The sequence below is a fragment of the Frieseomelitta varia genome, unplaced genomic scaffold, assembly GCF_011392965.1.
Source record: "Frieseomelitta varia isolate USP_RPSP 00005682 unplaced genomic scaffold, Fvar_1.2 scaffold_147, whole genome shotgun sequence".
Classification (NCBI taxonomy): Eukaryota; Metazoa; Arthropoda; class Insecta; order Hymenoptera; family Apidae; genus Frieseomelitta; species Frieseomelitta varia.
The window spans coordinates 191,651-208,563 of record NW_025109161.1 but is presented as its reverse complement, the minus strand read 5'-3'; the positions used below and the strand labels follow the sequence as shown (position 1 = coordinate 208,563).

At 36.3% G+C, this 16,913-nt stretch overlaps 4 protein-coding genes across 8 annotated transcripts; 1 reads left to right on the top strand and 3 right to left on the bottom strand.

The window, feature by feature from the left end:
- Window positions 1-232: 232 nt before the first annotated feature.
- On the bottom strand, window positions 233-2,642 carry LOC122534518 (probable pyruvate dehydrogenase E1 component subunit alpha, mitochondrial). Of its 2 annotated transcripts, XM_043665231.1 has the most exons (7): window positions 2,437-2,572; window positions 2,253-2,270; window positions 1,658-1,894; window positions 1,362-1,580; window positions 1,045-1,293; window positions 727-975; window positions 233-656 (listed from the first exon to the last, which is right to left on the bottom strand). In XM_043665231.1, exons 1-7 carry the CDS (start codon window positions 2,485-2,487, stop codon window positions 471-473), a joined length of 1,209 nt encoding a protein of 402 aa, XP_043521166.1. In that variant the 5' UTR covers window positions 2,488-2,572; the 3' UTR covers window positions 233-470. The 2 variants fall into 2 exon arrangements, with proteins under 2 accessions (XP_043521166.1, XP_043521176.1); XM_043665241.1 differs by lacking the exon at window positions 2,253-2,270 and having other exon boundaries at window positions 2,437-2,642.
- LOC122534468 (amino acid transporter AVT1C) lies at window positions 2,447-6,706 on the bottom strand. Of its 3 annotated transcripts, XR_006307910.1 has the most exons (9): window positions 6,166-6,706; window positions 5,399-5,519; window positions 5,225-5,337; window positions 5,025-5,157; window positions 4,819-4,953; window positions 4,652-4,761; window positions 4,364-4,570; window positions 3,099-4,279; window positions 2,447-2,713 (listed from the first exon to the last, which is right to left on the bottom strand). XR_006307910.1 is itself a non-coding variant. In XM_043665115.1 (8 exons), the coding sequence occupies exons 1-8, from the start codon at window positions 6,302-6,304 to the stop codon at window positions 3,591-3,593; spliced, it is 1,647 nt and encodes a 548-aa protein (XP_043521050.1). In that variant the 5' UTR covers window positions 6,305-6,706; the 3' UTR covers window positions 2,447-3,590. The 3 variants fall into 3 exon arrangements, 2 of the variants coding, with proteins under 2 accessions (XP_043521050.1, XP_043521063.1); XM_043665115.1 differs by having other exon boundaries at window positions 2,447-4,279; XM_043665128.1 differs by lacking the exon at window positions 6,166-6,706 and adding an exon at window positions 5,574-5,665 and having other exon boundaries at window positions 2,447-4,279.
- Window positions 6,707-7,239: 533 nt separating this feature from the next.
- On the bottom strand, window positions 7,240-14,435 carry LOC122534330 (DNA-directed RNA polymerase II subunit RPB1). 2 transcript variants are annotated; one of them, XM_043664864.1, is made up of 10 exons: window positions 14,294-14,435; window positions 13,247-13,516; window positions 10,506-13,167; window positions 10,222-10,427; window positions 9,476-10,135; window positions 9,001-9,389; window positions 8,793-8,911; window positions 8,540-8,728; window positions 8,060-8,465; window positions 7,240-7,870 (listed from the first exon to the last, which is right to left on the bottom strand). In XM_043664864.1, exons 1-10 carry the CDS (start codon window positions 14,369-14,371, stop codon window positions 7,324-7,326), a joined length of 5,526 nt encoding a protein of 1,841 aa, XP_043520799.1. In that variant the 5' UTR covers window positions 14,372-14,435; the 3' UTR covers window positions 7,240-7,323. The 2 variants fall into 2 exon arrangements, with proteins under 2 accessions (XP_043520799.1, XP_043520791.1); XM_043664856.1 differs by having other exon boundaries at window positions 7,240-8,465.
- Window positions 14,436-14,807: 372 nt separating this feature from the next.
- LOC122534231 (pre-mRNA-splicing factor RBM22) lies at window positions 14,808-16,695 on the top strand. Its single transcript, XM_043664668.1, has 3 exons — window positions 14,808-15,234; window positions 15,347-15,400; window positions 15,493-16,695. The coding sequence occupies exons 1-3, from the start codon at window positions 15,181-15,183 to the stop codon at window positions 16,618-16,620; spliced, it is 1,236 nt and encodes a 411-aa protein (XP_043520603.1). The 5' UTR covers window positions 14,808-15,180; the 3' UTR covers window positions 16,621-16,695.
- Window positions 16,696-16,913: the final 218 nt, after the last annotated feature.

Below are 16,913 nucleotides of genomic sequence, written 5' to 3'. Positions count from 1 at the left end.
CAGTTTAGACAAATTGTTTTACAAGTGATTGTAAACTTTGTCTATTCTATCATATTTGTAGTAGCAGAGACGTACATGCGACACGTAAGTTCATCTTCTACAGTAATTACAATTTCTTTACTAAAGATAAGATAATGAGACTGTCCTTTTGTTATAGATACACGTAAAGTTACTGGCCACTATTGAGTAATGAAGAATCGTTACGTATCGGTCAATATATACTGATCAAATCTTTTCCTCATAGTACCATTATATTTCTATAAATAAATATACACATTGTGTATGTACAACTGTAACGATAAACAAAAACATGTTCCGGTGATTTTACTATTTTGCTTGCTGATAACTTCAAAAAATGGAGTTATACTCCAAGAATCTCTTGTATTAACTAGTAACTCTATTAATGGCAGGCATCGCTATAATAAATGAAATTTAATACAGAATTTGCTTAAAAATTTTTATGAGTTAATCTAGGCATTCACAGCTGGACCTAGCCTCGTGTGTGGTAGTGGATTAAATGGAGTAATATTGCGAATTTCTTTCTCTAAGCAATTGCTATAAATATCAGTAGTGAGCTCGTTCAGTGGAATTTCGGTATCTGATTTCGCAGCTTTTACAGCATCGTCTACAACTTTCCGGATTTCGTTCTCTATCGCCTGGACAAAAAGAATCAATTTTAAACAAATACATTCTTAGCACGTAGATTCATCAAGACCAATTTCACACCTTTATTTCTTCTGGAGTAACAAGATTGGCATTCAATACTCGTTCTTTGAAACCAGTTATAGGGTCTCTAGTTTGCCTCACTTCCTGGATTTCTTCTCTCGTACGATAACTTGTCCCAGGATCGGACATACTGTGTCCACTGTATCTGTAAGTTACAGTTTCTAAAACAAGAGGTCCTTTGCCAGATGTACAGTAGTCAATGGCAAATCTGGTAGCTTCTCTAACTGCTAGCACATCCATACCATCCACCTAACAAAATATTTAATCAGTATGATTTTATCAAACAAATGTAAATAAGTTTTATTTTATAAAACAAACCCAAATTCCAGGAACGTAATCTCCTCTTGTATAATATTCTGTACTCGCAGAAGCACGATCGACACTAGTACCCATACCATACCCATTGTTTTCACAAACAAAGATACAAGGAACGTCCCACAACTTGGCCATGTTGTATACCTCAAACACTTGTCCTTGATTGGCCGCACCATCTCCGTATAATGCGACACACACTCCTCCAGTGTTCATATATTTCGCAGCAAAAGCAATACCTACTCCCAATGGTACCTACAAACTTGTTTCATGACAATAATGTATATATAGCTGATTCAATAATTTTAATAACTGATACTCACTTGGGCACCAACAATACCATTTCCACCATAAAAGTTTTTGGAGTACATATGCATAGAACCACCTTTACCTTTTGCATTTCCTCCTTTTCTACCAGTTAATTCAGCTAAAACGCCAAATGGCTCTATTCCCATTAAATAGGTCCACCCGTGGGCTCTGTAAGCTGTAATCACAGAATCTTGCGACCGCAAGGCTGCTTTTATACCAACTGCACAGGCTTCCTATCAGAAAAATAAAAAGATTTTATTAATGAAAACTGTTATCGAATGAACTTTAAGAAATAGAACGTGATTCTTACTTGACCCGAGTACAAATGGCAGAAACCTCTGACAATTTTTTCTTTGTAAAGATTTCCAGCAGCTGTTTCCATACGACGGATTGTATGTAGTTTTTTATAGAGCTCTAACGCTTCATCTCTAGTAACAGAGACTTGGGTGGAGGGTCCGCTGTCCAATTTGTGTAATCGGAAGGGTTTTGTTTCGAATGAAGCTTCTGTGGCATAATTGTTTTTCTTGTTGAAGAAGTACGATACCACCTATAAGCACAGTAAAAATCAATATACAATATCTGCATTCATTGTAACTCGTTGTAACAAGAATATGCAAAAGGAATAAAATAACAGCTCAAAAAGGGATGTAACATAAAGTTAGTTTTCACTTCTGAATTTAAAAAAAAAAACTCTGTCCGTAAAACTGCATAAAATAGAGAAAGTGCACGACTCCGTTGTAAATTATTTACGTTCTAATTACCACGTATTTATAAAAAAAGAAAAAGAACAAACGAAAGAAAGCAGAAAAAATCAAAAACGAAGTGGTGTAAAAAGAAAGAGAGAGAAAGAACTGTGATTTATTGGTGATAATAAACACATGAATAAAGTCTATGTGAATAATTACCTCGTTCCAGCTGCCGAACTGGCAAGACACCAGGAGGAGATATAAAAAAAGAAAAGAACGAGCGTTCAATTGCAAGACTCTCGAGCAGAGTTCGTACGATTAGAAATTATAACAAGACCCTGGCATGGAACGTGTTGGCAAGTATCTAGTTTAGAGGTCATTTGTCGTTCGATCGTATACTTACATTTCTCTTCGACGTTTGAGCACCTATATTTCTTATACAGTTCGGTATCATTCTCAGATGATTTTTGTTAACTGGTCGTTCAGTCAAATTCGAGTTCAATGAGAACACGGGACTAATACACAATGTAAATTGAACAGGGACGAGTCATTCGTATGGCGCGGACAGTATCGTAAGAGTTGGTTCGTAAACGTCACAGGTTAATTCGTATCCCCCCTACAATCGTCATTAAAAAATGTTGGACGGTATGACGTAATAAGATGTTTACACAGAGGCGAAACTGTGTTAAGAAACGAGTACGCACGTGCGTAGTGAACGTGCATATGTAAAAATGACATGATCATTTGAATAGCAAAAACTAAGAAAAAATGAAAAACGAAAATGAATATAATTTGATATTGTTGAATGCTCAGTCATGTTGATGGATATGTAAGTTGAGGTGTTAAAGTCGAATTACGACAATGATAAACGTATTAAACGATTTATTCTAAAAATAATATTTCAATATAGAAATTTATTTGTAGATGTAAAGTTGATAAGGTTGTTTGTAGAAAGTGCGTGCAGGTGATCAAAAAAACAACTTTTCAACGTAATCTTCGTATTTAAAAATAGTTGCTGATTTTTACGACGTTATTTAAAAATTATTATCAGCTGATTTTTATGACGTTTATCCGGAAGCACATGTATGTTGCATAATGGGTCTATACATTTCATCTTCATGAAATAGGAATTGAAATATGTAACATGTAAATATCAAAATTACAGAATACGCACAATATTAAATATATGTGTTATATATTTATTTGTATATATGTATAAATTGTTTAAATTTAAAACTGTACGTGCTTGTTGCAGCACGAATTTTTACTAACACGATGCTACCATTCCGCGGTCGCATCTTGAACTAGAAAACCCGCCAAAAAGAAATTCAAATTGATCATCGATGAAAAGACATGAAAAGAAAAGTAAAAGAACAAAAACTTGTTATGCATATTTCCATGTTAGAAATTCAGAAAGATGTTTTAAACAGTGCAGATAATTGTTTACATATTAATATTAATTGACAAAATGTTTTGGGATGCTATCAAGACGTCAATCAAAAAAAAAAAATTTGGGAAATTTGTATGCAACTTTTTGTCATTTGTTAATATCTTATTTTACACAGGATTTTGTGCTATCTTCGTAACGTTCGCGATACACGGGGGCGTAAATTGTACGTAACGTATAGTATTTTTAATATTGATATACGTCGAGGATATGGTAAAAACAATGCCAAAAATTACGATCAAATAACCGAGCCAATCGCCCCATTTTTGACAATTGCAACAAATCGCTCGTCTCGATTCTTTAGGAGCTTCGATTCTTTTGTAGATACCATAAGGTTCACTGGCGTCCACGAACACCGGATCGCTATCACGAATCCGTTTCGTCATCAAAAATTCTTCGGTGGCTTCTCTAGAAGGTATGTCATCATTTTCATAATCCGTAATTTCGTCGAACTCATCGTCGTAATAAACGTATGAATATCGATGATATTCAGGCGTAGGTACGCTCAGAACACCGTAGTAAATCGACCTCGAATGAATCCTCGGGTCGGTGGACATGCCGCCGCTACTGCGACGTCTCTCAGTGCCCGAATATACTTCAGGAGTTAAGGGCCGCATGGATCTTGCTTTCAAGGTGACTGCTTTCGAATATATCAAAGGTGGCAATACGAAGACCAACGGACCGGTCAACGATCCTCCAATCAATGCCATCACAATGTCGAATCTTGGTACAGATTCTCCTACAGCTACTCCGAGAAAAACAATAGCTGATCTTATGGCGCATCTTTTCCATCCAAAATCTGTTATACGAAGTATGTGTCTCGTGTAAACTCGGTTCCCCAGACCATTATTTCCTAAATTCTTATCACAGTAAGATTTCTTACTTCTTTTAATGTTGCACTGGTCTTCTAGATCTTGGAACAGAGCTGAGTGACCGAGGGCGCTAGAAAGACATAGTTGAAGAGCTGCAGAAAGAACAGCAACACTCACTGTGAAACCCTCTGGGATTATTTGCAGGACATTGGCTGTTGTACTACCTCCATACTTCCAAACAGCCAGGATTGCAGTAATAAAAAATAACGAACCACTGACTGTAATAAATAATCAATATATAATTATTATAAGATGTAGAGCAATGATTCCATTATATTAATAATTAATTGATAATTTACCTAAAAAGGAAATTACAATTGCCTTACTGATGTCTTGGGGGCGACGCATATCCACTTGTACAGTCATCAATGTTGGATGTATATCAAATTGAAAGGCTAACATTCCATAGCTGAAAGATTATATAATAATATATACACGTAAGTAAACAGTTAATAAGTGAACTTGCCCGGAAATAAACTTGTCCCAGGTGGGAGATGTGGGTACTAGTGCAACATCAAGTTCTCGGTTATCAGTAATTATACACCACCATATTAACAACGCCGTCAGTACAACTGTTGCGCAGGAAAATGTAGCCAATATTCTATAAGTATATGATAGCATTTAAATCGTATTTCAGTTTTATGAAGTATCGCGATTTAAGTTATACATTACTTCATATCACGAGGACTACCAAGCCACATAATTGGACATAAAAGAATGCCCACAACTAGGAGCCAATAGCAGAAAGACAGGTCAAATCGTTGCCCCGAAATTTTTAGTCCAAAAATTTGCAAATTCTGAGAGGCTGAAATCATGAAAAAGAAATGAGAAACATAGATCAATTTTTTTTTATTTAAAATTTATGGACTTACCAACCAGCAAGTTAGGTATACTGCAACCGAAAACTGTAAGGTCCATGATTATAGTGACTATGGTCCTCGCACGAGGACCCATGGTCAATTCTGTTACGGCCGCAAGAGGATTTCTGTCAAAGCAAATCAAATCAAAGCCATCAACGTAATTAAAATAAAAATATTAAGTCTTACCGATTTTTTCTTGAAATTTGCGGATCTAGAGTGGTTGCGATAATCCATGTTTTACCAAGCAGAACAGCCGTATAGATTTCCAAAGATAATACGACAAGTACCAAAGGAATTCCATACAATCCTAAAAAGGAATCGCCCTTAATAATTTATAGTTAAAAAAATCTATAAAAATTACGTAAACACGCGATTACAACGACATAAAACATGGTAACAAGAATTGTTGACAGATCAGAATAGGTTGAATAACAAAGGCTTAACAAGTTAAACAACTTTATTTTCGACCAACTTTCTCACAAGATAGTTTGCACTCAATGCTTACAATGATAGTCATTGAACGATGAATATAATAAATCAATTATATAAATCGCTCCAATTTAAATAAAATATTCTATGAAACAAATATTAAAGTCATGTGATATACACAATCGTATTATATTTGTATATATATGTCTACATATATATATATATATATTAATACATATATATATATATGTACATGTACATATATATATATTAATATTATTATATATATTTTACAGAATGTGTAAATGATAAAAGGAAAGAATTACTTGCTACGATACAACTTTGTAAAATACAAACTTAAAAGTAAAAAGAAAATTATACTATTCACACAGAGACGTCTTAAAAAGAAAAATCACATTCTCCAGACAATCCTTGCTCTAGTGTTCTCCTAATTACATTGTGAAATTAAAAAAAGGAACGGAAACTAAAGACCCGTTGGAAGAAACAAAGATAGACAAGCTTACCACATTGGACGATCGAGCGTGGTAAGGCAATGATCGGGAAAACGCCGAAAATATCGATAACGCATAGTGTGGCAAACAAAAGCGACAAATCTGAATTAGTATCTTTGAAAAGTAGCGGCAGTCTTTCGCGGCGATTCATGACGAGGAATGATTCATACTGTTCGACATCAGTGTAGCATACACATCGCGAACCGGTTTTCTGTTTCGCGGTAGCGAGTACCACGCCAGAACATGTAACATGATACTCTATCGAACGCAAATGGCTTACCTAGCCACGGCTATAGAAACGAAGGAAGACCCACAACGCGTCTTTTTCTTCCTTCGAAACTATATACAGCCATGCAATGCTAGAGTATAATATAAATTACCGGGATCCATGTTAGATATGAAATTCAATTATAAATATATAACACACTCGACACGATATATGTGCTATATGTAATAGAAAAAATATCTCTCGAGCAACGTTGATAAATTTCACGTACTCGTGATGGAAATGATATACACAGTGAAATCGTAAATTACAGTTTTAGAGAGACATAGTAATTGATCTAGTTGTAGCTGGAAACCGTATTGAACTGTAATGAATTAACGTTTAGAACCTTTTCTCGCAACTTCTCATTAGTAAAAATAAAAAATTTACAACAGCAAAGAATGTACTACATATATATACATTCCAGTTAACATTTTTACAAGGCCTGAATATTTCCAAACTTTTCAAATTTTTGTTTCGACGTTCGAAATCTGCATACTTTTCAAGTTGAATAGTTTACGACCTCGCTATATCTTCCATCATAAGTACGTGTACGAAACAAATTCGTTGATTTGTCCTATCGAGTGTACGACATATTCACTCGGTATCTCCTCGCTATTGCTCAAACATCGTAACACGTTGACCTCTTCGTCCACTATTTCATACTCATTCAGGCGTAACTTGATGCAAAAGCCTGTTCTCTAAGAAGAAACAAAAACATTTTTCCGGCCTATGATCGTATAGATATTCACGTTAAAATTTAAAAAATTGTGAATGAATTTATACAATATACGAAGTTAGAAAAATTGAGGATTGACAAATGGTAATTATAACTTATCGTATTTATACCTAACTTATAGTACATGTTTAATGACAGAAAGTCATACAGATAAGTGTAATACTTCTTAATCGTCTGTTTCGTAGGCTGGTGACGCCGGAGAATATGTAGGACTTGTCGGCGAATAACCGGGTACCGGTGGAGAATATGTTGGACTCGTTGGTGAGTAACTCGGGCTGGTTGGTGTATACGTTGGACTGGTAGGCGAGTATTTGGTACTCGACGGTGAATATTGAGGACTCGTAGGCGAATACGTCGGACTAGTAGGGGAATAATTTGGACTACTGGGTGAATATCTGGTACTTCCGGACGCTGTGTGTTGTGGTGAACTGGGCGAGTACGATGGGCTGGTCGGCGAATAAGTTGGACTCGTTGGAGAGTACGTCGGACTTGCTGGCGTATACTGTGGCGAAGTTCCAGCGAACGACGGCGATGTAGGCGAATATGACGGACTTGTTGGTGAATATTTTGGACTACTCGGCGAGTAACTTGGACTAGCTGGTGAATATTGTGGAGAGCTTGGCGAGTAACTTGGACTCGTTGGAGAATAAGACGGTGAGGCTGGTGTATAATTCGGTGAGCTCGGCGAGTAACTTGGACTCGTTGGTGAGTAACTTGGACTTGTTGGCGAATAACTCGGTGACGTTGGCGAGTACGATGGACTCGTCGGTGAGTAGCTTGGCGACGTTGGTGAATAGCTCGGACTTGTTGGAGAGTAACTTGGACTCGTTGGTGAGTAGCTCGGACTTGTTGGCGAATAACTCGGACTCGTTGGTGAATAGCTCGGACTAGTTGGTGAATAACTTGGACTCGTTGGCGAATAACTTGGTGATGTAGGTGAGTAGCTTGGACTTGTTGGTGAATAACTTGGTGACGTTGGTGAATAGCTCGGACTCGTTGGTGAATAACTTGGACTCGTCGGCGAGTAGTTTGGACTAGTAGGTGAATAAGTGGGACTGGTAGGCGAATAATTAGGACTCGATGGTGTTATACTCGGCGATGTTGGTAAGTAGGTGGGTGACGTAGGTGAATAACTTGGTGAAGCGCCACCCGCTGGTGACATTGGGTACGGACTCATGCTAGGTCCTGGGCTTCCTGGACTTCCAGGTTGTGGTGAATATGCAGAGTACGCAGGAGAAAGTCCTGAGGCATCTGATGCTCCTGATGGAGAGAAGCATGCTCCTCCTGGCGTCATACCACTGCCCAATGCTGTAAAAAAAAAAAAGTTATTCATGAACAAATAATGATAATAAATTTTAAAATTATAATATAAATAATCTTACCGGGTGACATACTCGAAGCACCATAACCAGGTGTTGCGCCTATCCAAGGTGTCATTTGAGGACTCATACTTGGTGTAGCAACACTACCAAAGAACATTCCAGCAGTTCCCATTACACCGGCACCCACTGCCATTGGTATTTCAATACCAGCTTTACATTTCTCAGCGTCTAATAGTAAATCGAAACATCCTGAAACAATAAACGTTAACTTAATAACTTCAGATTTATTGAAATTATCAATTGAAAACAATACCTGTCCCTATGCGCGGAAGTTGTCCCATGATGATGTTTTCAGACACTCCTCTCATGGGATCCACTTCTGCGTGAGAAGCTGCATCCAACAAAACGTCTACTGTTTCTTCGAAGGAACATCTACAATAAAATACAAATGTGTTAAATTTTTAGTTAATAAATTGGTAATTTTATTTTATTTTTTTTTTTTTTAGTTTCTTATAACTTACCTCATAAGAGCACCTGTATCCTGTCTGTTGATTCCATGACGTGTTATAGCCATCAAGTGACCTTTTGCAGTCATTACGTCACAAAGTAAAGCCAGATGACGATAGTTTACATAAAGGCCGTAGAATTGCAGAACAGCGTTCATTTCTTTCTCTACCGATTTTCTTACAGCCTCTATACCCAATACTTCGAATATCTCGCAAATATCGTTACTAAATGTTCTAACCGGATCGACGTCTCTTTCGCTTAATACTTTCATCAAACTTGTACCATCCGTTTCTAATAACCATTCTGCTATTGCTTTAAATTCACCAGTTTCCGTGATAACTATACGTTTCTTAGCATCGGTTTGAGGCAAATGCATATACACTTTTCCTATGGCTTCAATACCCTATATAGGAAAGTAATAAAAGTAAGTAGATATTTACAATTAAAATTAAAATATTTATTATTTAATAATAAAATTGGAAAACGTACCTGTAATGTCATATCACTGAGCATATTTGCTTCGATGCATCGAAGAAACATATCATCTTCCATTTTATCTACAGTCTCTTCCTCGCTGTCTTGGAACTTGTTATCGTCGCTATTCATTATCCTAATTCGTAAAACTAATTTCTCGGCGTTATCATCATTAAAGATACAATTCAAATCGTCACCGAAACCAGCATTAATTTTTTCCGCAATTTGTTCCATGGTTAATTTCTTATCAGTCATCCTCTTGCGATCTAGTTCAATTCGAAGTAACCATGGTGATATTTTAGTCGGATCAAAATCAGGCATTTCATAATATACATTTACAAATTCTTGATCTTCTGCTATTACAGTATTTTGTGGATCTGGATCATAGTAGATCGCAGTGTTTGCCGTAACTTTTCTCAGTGTGGTATGTTCCAACCGGCATAGCACATTCTTTGCTTTCTCGGCATCTCTTGCTGCAGCTCCCGTCAAAAATACAGTCAAGGACGGAGCCTTCGGTTTCTTACTAATGTTTATAATTTCCTTCAATCTCGGTACACCAAGGGTTACGTTCTTTGACGATACACCAGCAAAATGGAAAGTATTCAGTGTCATTTGAGTTGCAGGTTCACCAAGCGATTGTGCAGCCAGAGCACCTACCATTTCTCCCGGTGATACCTAAATAAAAAAAATTGAGTTTAGACTGAAATTTGAATTTTTTAATCAAAATTTAAGTATTATTATATAATCTATTTTCTACAGACCTGTGCTTGTTGGAATCTAGTTTCAATTTCTCCAATAAGCCATTCAAAGGCTTCACTAGATAATCGAAATTCCTCAGAAACACATTTTGTACATAAAGTGGACCTCACTAAACACTGGAATAATAATGTGGCATTCTCATTAGCCTGTTTGCTAAGTCTATCTTCACCAGCTACAATGATACACTTATCCAAAAGATCCTTTACACCTACAAAGAGATATTTTAAAATTAATATTGCCACTAGTACGTGTAGTAAATGACAATATTAACTATCGAATTATTTACCCTGTATGACTCTCATAGGGCTAAGATCAGTAGGTGCACGCTTATTTATATGGAAAATCTTTTGTACATTCCAAATCATTCTTTGCAAGTTACAAGGCAGTACAACTTTCGATTCTCCGCTAGGAAAAATCTCTCTGAGTACAGCACGATCTTTGTTCAATTGTTCCCATTCTCTTTCTAGCTCGGATATGACTTCACCAGATCCCATCATTTCTCGAACGATATCTTCGTTAAAGATACGACGAAGATATCGTTCGTTGGTTGGATCAAACTTGAACTTCTTCTCAAATGCTTTATTACTTAATTTAATGGTAGGCAAATTCTGAAATTCGACGGTTTCACCGCATAGACCGTCCTCGCCATAACGCAATTGGATAAGCTGTCCCACAGAGTTTCTAACTGTTCCGTCGTAATGCACCATTACAGACTCCATAGCCTTTATCAAACGACGCTGGATGTACCCAGTTTCTGCAGTTTTTACAGCAGTATCGATAAGACCCTCACGACCTCCCATAGCGTGAAAATAAAACTCGGATGGCGTTAAACCAGCAAGGTACGAGTTCTCAACGAATCCTCTCGATTCAGGACCATAATCATCCTTGATGAAATGTGGCAACGTTCTTTTGCGAAAACCGAACGGAATACGTTTACCTTCTACGTTCTGCTGACCGACACAAGCAATAACCTGAGAGATATTGATGTTAGATCCCTTTGATCCTGATACTACCATGGCCTTTAGATTGTTGTACTCGGTCAAAGATTTCTTAGCAGAGCCACCAGTCTTATCACGAGCGTCGTTTAGAATTCTGTTTACTTGATTTTCGAACGTCTGCCTCAAAGTGTTACCAGGAGTTGGCTCCAATTCCATGTTATGAGCTTTCTGAATTACCTCTATCACGTCCTCTTTGGCTTTCCTAATGGCTTTCTGAATTTCTAAATAAGTCTGTGGATCGGCAATGGTATCTCCAATACCAATTGAGTGACCTTCCAGCAGTAACCAATTGTTAATTACAGTTTGAATGTTTCCGTAAAATCGTCCGCAAACTTCGTGTCCTAGTTCTAACATACAAATGTGAAGCAGAGATCCAGCAGACGTACCCAAAGTCTTTTTACAAAGGATACCCATAACCAGTTCTCCGTGCTCTACCATGACCTTCGTATCACCAGGTGAAATCCACTTGTACGGGCCATCATCTTCTTCGTCCGGATGTGTACTGTGAGTTCTTATCATATTCACATTGCCTGGTATAATCAAAGAAAAGATTTGTTTACCAGTCCATAAAGGCTTTGGTTTTAATATGCATGGCTGAGGCATTTTGCCATCCCAGCTGGGTAAGAACATAAGGATGTTCATCATTTGTTCCTTTTCTATGAAAACGTCCCTCTTCGTCATCTTTCTCACAGCAGTAAGTGTATCCTGTACAATACCCATGACTGGTTTATTAGCTTGTGGCGTAATGATTTGACGGGGTGTCACATGAATATTTTCTACTTCCGCTCGGGTTTCCATTGACTGTGGGACGTGTAGATTCATTTCGTCACCATCGAAATCGGCGTTATAAGGAGACGTACAACTGAGATTCATACGGAATGTACTCCATGGTAACACTTTTACTCTATGGCCCATCATACTCATTTTATGAAGCGTTGGCTGCCGATTGAAAATTACTAGGTCACCATCGCGAATATGACGTTCCACTCTGTAGCCACACTGTAGATGTAAATCAGATGGTTTCGGATGGAACCTTAAATCAATTCTTTCACCATTATCTCTGACGATATACTTGGCGCCTGGGTATTGCGAATTTCCTCGTCTAACAAGTTCTTGCATTTTATCGATATTGAAAGGCGTTACAATTTCCGGGAATGTTAAATTCTGTGCAATACTACGAGGTACACCAACCTGATCGATCCGTAAATTAGGATCGGGAGTAATAACAGTACGAGCAGAGAAGTCAACACGTTTGCCCATTAAATTTCCTCTTATTCTGCCTTCCTTTCCTTTCAACCTCGCTTTTATAGCTTTTAATGGTTTGCCCGATTTTTGCATAGCTCGTGGCATGCCAGGCATATCGTTATCAACTAACGTTGCTACGTGAAACTGTAACATCTTTATATTTTCCGATATGACGTGTGCTGCTGCTCCAGCTTGTTCGTTTCTGATTAATTCGTTATTTGCTTTTATAATATCAGCAAGCTTGTGTGTTAAATCGTCTTGATTCTTGGCAGAACCGTACATAATTACTGCCGGTCTGACAGACAAAGGTGGAACAGGCAAAACAGTTACTACCATCCAATCGGGTCGTGCGAATTTTGGGTCCATACCAAGAATAAATGATTCTTCATCTGTAATGTGCTTTAAAATTTCCCAAGCTCTCTCTGCCGTAAGGGCCATCTTTTTTTCTTGCGAATCTTCATTTACATGCGTCCATTCTGCGGTCACATCTAATCCAGATCTCCGGAGATTCGGTTGATATCTACCACATCCACCATGTCCTGGTTTTCTGTCTGTAGTTTGTTGTTCTTGATTTTCTTTGTTAATGTCCATCTCATCTCCACCCTCGCATATATTTTTACTTTTACACAAATCATAAACAAATGTGAGACGTTTTCGTGGTTGACCTTTAGTTTTCATAACAATTTCTTTAATTTTCGGATTGTGCTATAATTAGGAAATAATCCGAGATTAAATAATAATAAACATATGAAAAGAATTATGATTGTTAATGATCTGTACTTACTGGACTGACAAGAAGCTTTGAACAATAAAAACACACGCATCTCAAAATTTTTATCGTTTTTGTTATAAAACCAACATGAAAAATTGGTTTTGCCAAATCTATGTGACCAAAGTGTCCTGGACATTCTGTCATGTTACCAGCGCACGTTTGACACCGAGAATTTCTATCAATGACACCTTGTCTTGGGTCCATAAGTCCACCAAGCTTTGGACGGCCACCTTCCATAGTTTCTGGAAAGCGAATGCCTCCATCTGTGACGGACATTCGACGCTGTATAAAACATGTATATAATTAGACACTATTGACGAATTTGCTATATACAATAAAACTTTAATAGATATTATTCAATGATCATCTTAGGAAAATAAAGAAAGTACATACGGGATATATTTTTCAAAAATGATATATCTTAAATTTATTTTTTTGCATTATGTTTATACACATTATAAAAAACATATTTATATTACATATTGTTTAATTATTACATATTAATTGCATATTGTTTAATTATATTCAAAGTTTATGTTTATTGTATGATGAAAATGTATAATTATAAGAATATAGTGAAACGGCAAAAATAAACAAGAAATACAACAATCATAATTTTTAAACACCAATAATTAATCAATAATTTCTACTTATTATAAAAATTATATTTCACAAATTCATCATGAACTTGAGTATTTTCAGCACCAGCGTTGAAAACAGGAATTTAAAATAAAAACCATAATTTTTTAATAAATCTTTTAATAAAAAAAAAAGGAAAAATTTATAATTTATACGTTGTGAATAAAATTTATGTGGAACTATAACAATTGCGTAATAAATCACTTTCACTGCACTTATTTTATAATTTCGAGTCCTGCTTTTTTGCATATACAATTGAAAAAAAATTAAACGTGCGGCTGTTTGGAAGTACATTGAATTCTCTGTATGATAATGTTTCATTGTCATAAATAATGCCAATTCGTGAAGAGACATTTCCGTATACCGTGAAAGAAAAAATATATTCCACGAGATTTATTTGTGTAAAATTAACAAACTTACTATCTCATCTGGCGAAATAATACCAAACTGGACTCTTTTTACAGTACGCAGAGGCGCTTTAGAATCGGATGTGGCCATTTTGCAACGAGTAGATGCAACTTCCACGGCTCTCTGCGTCACAGCCAGCAGTATCTAACTGTTTTTTTCCGTTTAGAACGTCCCCCTCTCCTGCAGTGTTACCAACAGCAGGGAGAAAATGAATCAGCATTTTAAATGCTGATTTTCATGTAAATAATAATATTAAATTAAATAATTAATACATATTGTTGATATACTAAATATAACTAAATATATAAAAACATTAATATAATAATTATAATTAATATAGTAATTGTTAATTAATGGAAAAGATTTTACGAAAAAATAATTGTGCAATTTTTTGATGTGTATTGATTTTATAGAAATCGGAATCAAAATTTATATTGCATAAAATATTCAAAATTGGGCTGCAAAATTCAGCATAATTTTTTACGTTATACACACATTGTGTTTCCGCTCTATTGGTTATGTTTCATAGGGACTTATTGGCTGAAAAGGGAGTAGTAGAGAAAGTTTGGGTTAGGAAAGAGAAAGAAAAGATTAACTGAAATCTTGTTTGAAACAAAGTGAAGTGTATGTGATGTAATAAATACATAGACATTGTATCATTTAATTACAAAATATAAGTGGAAGCTCTTTCTTATAAAACCAAGCTTAGTGAGGATAATGCATTGTCATCTTGTCCTCCATTAACTCTACTAAAGTTGCAAGCTTTGTTACTAGTAACGATACTAAAGACAGAGTATTCAGTCGTTCAGTAAAGTTGAAGTGAGTTTGTCTTGTTTTCTGTTTGTGCAATTAAACATTCGTAGTATTCATCAAGATTTATAAATTAAACAACCAGAAAAATGGCCACTTCAAAAACGACGAATATGTATAATAGACAAAATTGGGAAGACGCTGTAAGTAGAATCAAGGTTATAATATATATAATCGACATGATATAATTGAATTTTATATAAAATTAAATAATTTTATACTGAAATATTTGCTTATATCCCCTTTTTTTTTTAGGAATTCCCAATATTGTGTCAAACTTGTTTGGGCGATAATCCTTACATTCGTATGGTGAGTAATTTCGTTAAAATATTATTAAAATTCCTATTTTTAAGTTAAAGAAGTATTTATCTGTAACATAATTTTTTTTTTTTAATTTGCAGACAAAAGAAAGATATGGGAAAGAATGCAAAATATGCATGCGTCCGTTCACAGTATTCAGATGGTGTCCTGGCGCGAGAATGCGATTTAAGAAGACAGAAGTGTGTCAGACATGCAGTCGTTTAAAAAATGTTTGTCAAACATGCTTACTTGACTTGGAATATGGTTTGCCGATTCAAGTACGTGATGCAGCACTGAAAATCAAAGATGATTTGCCCAGATCTGATGTGAACAAGGAGTACTATGTTCAAAATATAGATAGTGAAATTGGAAAAATAGATCCCACATCGCCAGCAGGTGCTGTTGGTAAATCTGCAGCTGCTAGCGATTTGTTAATGAAGCTAGCAAGGACTAGTCCCTATTACAAGAGAAACAGGCCACACATTTGCTCCTTTTGGGTTAAAGGAGAATGTAAACGAGGAGAAGAATGTCCATATCGTCATGAGAAACCCACTGATCCTGATGATCCATTAGCTGATCAGAACATCAAAGATCGTTACTATGGTGTTAACGATCCTGTTGCTGACAAATTAATGCGCCGTGCAGCAGCCATGCCTAAGTTAGATCCGCCAGAGGATAAGTCCATTACGACGCTCTACGTTGGTAACCTGGGTGACGTTTTAACAGAGAAGCAGTTACGCGATCATTTCTATCAATATGGAGAAATACGTTCCGTGACTATGGTTCCTCGTCAACAGTGTGCCTTCATTCAGTACACACAAAGGAGTGCTGCCGAAGCAGCGGCAGAAAGAACATTCAACAAATTGATATTAGGAGGACGAAGATTAACGATTAAATGGGGACGTTCTCAGGGAAGACAGACAGTATCTGCAGCAGAAGCGACTAGAGAGATCTTAGAACCTGTACCAGGTTTACCTGGTGCTCTACCACCTCCACCAGAGAGCATGGGAAATAATTTTTTCAACCTGCAAACCACTCCTGGCATGATGCCACCAATGATGATACCACCCCCGCCAGTTGCTCCCCAATTCATGTTTCCACCTCAAATGGCAACTGCTACAGCAACACCTATTTTTCCACCTGGAACAACTCCAATACACTATCCAAGTCAAGATCCGTCAAGAATGGGTGCATCTCAAGGCATAGGGAAACCTTGGCCAGAGGAATAATAAGAACATTGTTTAAATTTTTATTGTAAATATAAATTATGTATATAAAAAATAAATATATATCTTTAATTTTGTCTAATTTTTTGCTACAACAATTTATATCCTTGCAAATATATACTTAATATAATTAATTAAACATTAAAGTATTTGCATTACTTGTAATAGAGTTTAATTTTTAATATGTTTTTCTTTTTTTTAATCTTTCAATTCGCATGACTGCTTGGAACAGCCTTTATGATACAATGAACAGTAGCCCATTTCAACGAGCACTGGGTAGAAGTGTAGTAATTATG

Coding starts and splice junctions, on each gene's coding strand:
- LOC122534330 (XM_043664856.1), bottom strand. CDS start 14,371: ATGGCCACATCCGATTCTAAAGCGCCTCTGCGTACTGTAAAAAGAGTC. Junction 13,517..14,293: donor TTATTTCGCCAGATGAGATA/GTAAGTTTGTTA, acceptor TGTTTTATACAG/CGTCGAATGTCCGTCACAGA. Junction 10,428..10,505: donor CCCTATGAGAGTCATACAGG/GTAAATAATTCG, acceptor ATCTCTTTGTAG/GTGTAAAGGATCTTTTGGAT.
- LOC122534468 (XM_043665115.1), bottom strand. CDS start 6,304: ATGAATCGCCGCGAAAGACTGCCGCTACTTTTCAAAGATACTAATTCA. Junction 4,954..5,024: donor GGTAGTCCTCGTGATATGAA/GTAATGTATAAC, acceptor ATATACTTATAG/AATATTGGCTACATTTTCCT. Junction 4,280..4,363: donor CCAGTGCAACATTAAAAGAA/GTAAGAAATCTT, acceptor TTCGTATAACAG/ATTTTGGATGGAAAAGATGC.
- LOC122534231 (XM_043664668.1), top strand. CDS start 15,181: ATGGCCACTTCAAAAACGACGAATATGTATAATAGACAAAATTGGGAA. Junction 15,235..15,346: donor GACAAAATTGGGAAGACGCT/GTAAGTAGAATC, acceptor TTTTTTTTTTAG/GAATTCCCAATATTGTGTCA. Junction 15,401..15,492: donor ATAATCCTTACATTCGTATG/GTGAGTAATTTC, acceptor TTTAATTTGCAG/ACAAAAGAAAGATATGGGAA.
- LOC122534518 (XM_043665231.1), bottom strand. CDS start 2,487: ATGATACCGAACTGTATAAGAAATATAGGTGCTCAAACGTCGAAGAGA. Junction 1,581..1,657: donor GCCATTTGTACTCGGGTCAA/GTAAGAATCACG, acceptor TTTTTCTGATAG/GAAGCCTGTGCAGTTGGTAT. Junction 657..726: donor TTACTCCAGAAGAAATAAAG/GTGTGAAATTGG, acceptor CTTTTTGTCCAG/GCGATAGAGAACGAAATCCG.